At 41.2% G+C, this 4,846-nt stretch overlaps 1 protein-coding gene across 1 annotated transcript; it reads left to right on the plus strand.

The window, feature by feature from the left end:
• The first annotated feature begins 356 nt into the window (after positions 1-356).
• Positions 357-4,585, plus strand: LOC108770392 (uncharacterized protein K02A2.6-like). The gene is given in 2 exon segments (XM_018521966.1): positions 357-4,538; positions 4,541-4,585. Coding segments are annotated over 2 exon segments (4,227 nt in total).
• The last annotated feature ends 261 nt before the right edge of the window (positions 4,586-4,846 follow it).

Here is a 4,846-nt window from a genome sequence, read left to right on the forward strand (position 1 = left end):
ATCAATCCTTAACTGTGGAATGTGGATGAATAATTATCCTGACACATCCCAATATCCCCACAGTTTATTCAGAAGTGGGATTCGAATACTGCGCGTGTGAAAGATATAACTCGAGACAAGCATTGTGAATGCCGTGAGTACAGACAATTTCGTCACTGTGAGTGCGAAAGTGAGAAAAAACGCAATATTCGGCTGGTTACGAGCGTTACGACGTCTATGGTGTACTCTGTGAGAGGCACGTGCGGAATATTCTTGCGAAGATATCCGAGTATTGTCGTTACCGTTGCCGTTCTGCGAGAACGTTGAAGCCGATCGTCGTTTTGAATCGTCTGTTACTGTGTCGCTACCGAGTTATCATGGAACCACCGAAAGGTAATAATTTTACCGTGATCGAATTAAAAGAGGCTCTTCGCGAGAGAGGATTGTCCTCTACAGGATCGAAGGCAGAATTAATCCAACGCCTGAGTGAATACGATCCAAATATCTGGAAGACATTAAGTGAGAAACGGAACGGGATACAGGGTGAGCAGACCGATGCAGAGGACTATGCATCGATACCGGAAGAACATCACGAGTCTGAGCTACAGGGAGAGCGGGAAGACTATACGCAACATGAGCTAACATTAATCCGCAAGGAGAGAGAGCTGTTACAAAGAGAGCAGCAGCTACTGCGCAGAGAACGCGAAATGAACCGCTGCGCATCAACGACCAGCGTCACATCGGTAGCTGGCGGAGTTCGAAATCTTCGAGATTTGCTGCCGGAATTCGACGCGAGTGATAACACCTTCTGGAGATGGAAAAAACAGCTTGAATTTGTGAGAAATTCGTATATGTTAGACGACAGCGCTACCAAGATTTTAATAAGTACCAGATTAAAGGGACGAGCGCTTAATTGGTTCTATTCCAGGGCAGAATATTTAACGTTGAGCGTCGAAGATCTCCTACAAGAAATGGTGCAAATGTTCGATTCGCGTCCAAGTAAGTTAACGCTTAGAAAAGAATTCGAAGCTCGCGTTTGGAAAACAGAAGAATCGTTTTGTGATTACTACCACGAGAAAGTGATTCTCGCCAATCGAGTGCCGATCGCGGAGGACGAGCTCCTGGACTATGTTATCGAGGGCATAAGTGACATGCGTCTACAGAATCAGACGCGTATTATGAATTTCCAGACCGGGACGGAACTACTCAAGGCATTCGAAAAAATCCGTCTAGATTCCAAGAGATCAAACGATTTCAAGCAGAAGCAAAGTGATTCAAAATCATCTAGTGCGAAAAACGAAGCGTCATCTACCAAGAAACCAGCGAAGTGCTACAAATGTCAGGGTACCGGACATTTTGCCGCTCAGTGCAAGCGACCAGCAGCGCCAGCAACGAAGAGAGCCTGTTACGTTTGTGGATTATCGGACCATTTGGCGAAAGACTGTTCGGAGCGGAAGCAGCATTCAGTGTTAGAAGCCGGCGGAAAATCGGTGCAGTCTACCACTACCTCGACGAATGTGATACAACCTGCCGTGCTTCCAGGACCGTACATGGTTACCGTAAAAATCAGTCCCAGCGAAAAAAGCGGTAAAGTAGACACTTATGTGATCGACGCGATAATTGATTGGGGTTCACCAATTAGCATCATTCGTAGTAGCGTCATCGAAAACGAATCGCGTTCTGCTGTCGAGGGTGACACTAGTCAGTTTGTCGGAATAAACGGTGCGCGACTTAAAATCTTAAATATCTTTCATGGGCAGGTAGAAGTACGAGGTGTGAGTACAAAAATAAAATTCTATACCGTGCCTGACAATACGATGGCGTACAAAGTACTCTTAGGACGAGATTTTCTAGCGTGTCCGTTACTGCGAATTACACTCGGAGATGATGTCGAGATTGAGAATGTCGAAGAAAATAGCGTTACACAAATAATGCATGTCGAGACTAGTGAAGAGCGAAATAATATTCGTGATAAATTACAAGTGAATCCCGCCATAGGTGTGAACAAGGTCGAAAAGATTTCTGAGATTTTCGAGACGCATTATATTCCAAACTTTAATGCAGAGAAATGCGGACCTGATTTCGAGATGAATATTGCGCTGAAACACGATCAGTCAATAAGTTCCCGTCCGCGTAGATTGTCGTTTGTAGATAAAGAAAAATTGCAAAAAATTTTGGATGAGCTGTCGAGAAAGAAAATTATTCGTCCAAGTAGTTCACCATACGCAAGTCCTATAGTATTAGTAAGAAAGAAAACCGGTGATCTCAGATTGTGTATCGATTACCGAGAGTTAAATAAAATAACAATACGTGATAATTTTCCAACTGAGTTAATCGATGATAACATAGATCGGTTAAAAGGTAAAAAATACTTTTCTATTTTAGACTTGAAAGATGGATTCCATCATGTGAAAATGCACGAGGCATCAATAAAATTTACATCATTTGTAACCCCGTTAGGACAGTATGAATATTTACGGATGCCGTTTGGTTTAACAAACGCGCCACGCGTATTTCAGCGCTTTATTCATACCGTGTTTGAGCGTCTTGTGAGAGAACACAAAATATTGTTATACCTAGATGACATATTAGTAGCTACCGAGAGCTTGGAAGAGCATTTTGAGATCTTGTCTGAATTGTTCGAGTTGGCTGGTAAAAGTCATTTACAATTCCGATTAGATAAATGTTACTTCGCCCAAACAGAAATAAAATATTTAGGCTATTGCGTTAATGAATACGGGATACGACCGAGCGATGAAAATATCGAGTCTGTTTTGAATTATCCGATTCCGCGAAATGTAAAACAAATACACCAATTTGTCGGTCTTGCGAGTTACTTTCGTAGATTCGTTCCTAAATTCTCTTTAACGGCCAAACCACTGTACGACTTAATAAAGAAAGGTACTGTTTTCCGATTCGGAAATATTGAGAATCAAGCGTTCGAAGCATTAAGAAATCATTTGGCTAGTAAACCAGTATTAGCGATTTATTCACCGCATGCCGAGACCGAGTTACATTGCGATGCGAGCGCAAGTGGATTTGGTGGCATTTTGCTCCAAAAACAGAATGACAACACCTGGAGACCTATTTCATTTTGGAGCCAACGAACTACCCCCACTGAGGCTAAATACCACAGCTTCGAGTTAGAGTGCCTTGCTGTCGTGTACGCGCTAAAAAGATTCCATGTATATCTTGCAGGGTCTAAATTTAAAATAGTTACCGATTGCGACAGTTTCCGGCTGACGTTAAATAAAAAAGATGTAAATCCGCGAATATCTCGATGGGCATTATTTCTACAGAATTACGATTATAATATCGTACATCGACCCGGAAAGCGAATGAGTCACGTCGATGCGTTGAGCCGATGTCATAGCATATTAGTACTCGAGGGTAGTACATTCGAACGGACTCTGTCTATTTGTCAAGATCGAGATAAAGAAATTCTTAAAATTCGCGATAAACTTGAGAAAAACGATGTAAAACATTACGAATTACGCGATGGGTTGGTATATAGAAAAGACAAGAATAAAAAATTACTTTTTTATGTGCCGCAATCAATGGAATCAAATGTGATCAGAACGTGTCATGATGACATTGGACACGTCGGTATTGATAAGGTTGTCGAGAATGTTGCAAAAGTTTATTGGTTCCCTAACATGCGAGAAAAAGTAAAGCATCACATTGAAAATTGCTTACGTTGTATTGAATTTTCACCACCGAGTGGTAAAGCGGAAGGCTTTTTGCATGGGATCCCAAAGGAATCGTTACCTTTTGCTACGATGCATGTTGATCATATCGGACCATTAGAGAAAACTGGAAAAGGATATCGACATCTGCTCATCGTTATCGACGCTTTTACGAAATTTATCAGAATCTATCCTTGTAAATCCACAACTACCGAGGAATCCGTAAAACACTTACGTGACTATTTTCGTGCGTATAGTAAACCGAAGCGTTTAATCTCCGATAGAGGTACCTGCTTTACCTCTGATGCGTTCAAAGAATTTATAAAAAACGAGAGTATTGTACATGTTCTAGTTGCCGTAGGAACACCGAGAGCTAACGGTCAAGTAGAGCGTTTTAATAGAGTCATAACACCGATGTTGGCGAAGCTAAGCGAAACCCCTTCGCAATGGGATCGAATTTTAAATCGAGTCGAATACTCATTGAATAATACCGTCTGTCGAGCAACTAATGACACTCCTTCCCGATTATTATTCGGAGTCGAACAAAAGGGCGTAACTTGTGACTCATTACGAGATTTACTTAGCACAGATACAGAACGTGACCTTGAACAAATTCGAAATAAAGCTCACGTGAATATAGAAAAATCGCAACTAGAGAATACGAAAAGATACAATTTGCGACGAAAACCGGCGCGCGAATATAAAGTTGGCGATTACGTAGAAATCAGAAACGTCCAGACCACACCAGGCGTAAATAAAAAATTGTTGCCTAAATTTAAGGGACCATATGTTATTCGAAAAGTTTTAGATTATGATCGGTACGTTATCACCGACGTTGATGGCTTTCAGCTAACTCAGCGACCGTATACTGGTATTGTAGCGCCAGATCAGATGCGACCTTATATTCATTGTTAATTTAGTGTTATTAGTGTGTTACTGTAAAATGTGTTACTGTAAAATTTTTACTTGTTTGAATTTTAGCTATAAGTGAATTGTAAGTGTGATTGTTTTCTATTTGTTTGACCGGGACGGTCAAAATGTCAGAATGGCCGAGCTGTAGGCATATTTTTTGTTTTATTTGTTTGACCGGGACGGTCAAAATGTCAGAATGGCCGAGCTGTAGGCATATTTTCATTGTTAGCACGTATTTCGGTTAACTTCTTAGAAGAACGATTCTTAGA

This window comes from Trachymyrmex cornetzi, unplaced genomic scaffold, assembly GCF_001594075.2.
Source record: "Trachymyrmex cornetzi isolate Tcor2-1 unplaced genomic scaffold, Tcor1.1 C4000438, whole genome shotgun sequence".
NCBI classification, from domain to species: Eukaryota; Metazoa; Arthropoda; class Insecta; order Hymenoptera; family Formicidae; genus Trachymyrmex; species Trachymyrmex cornetzi.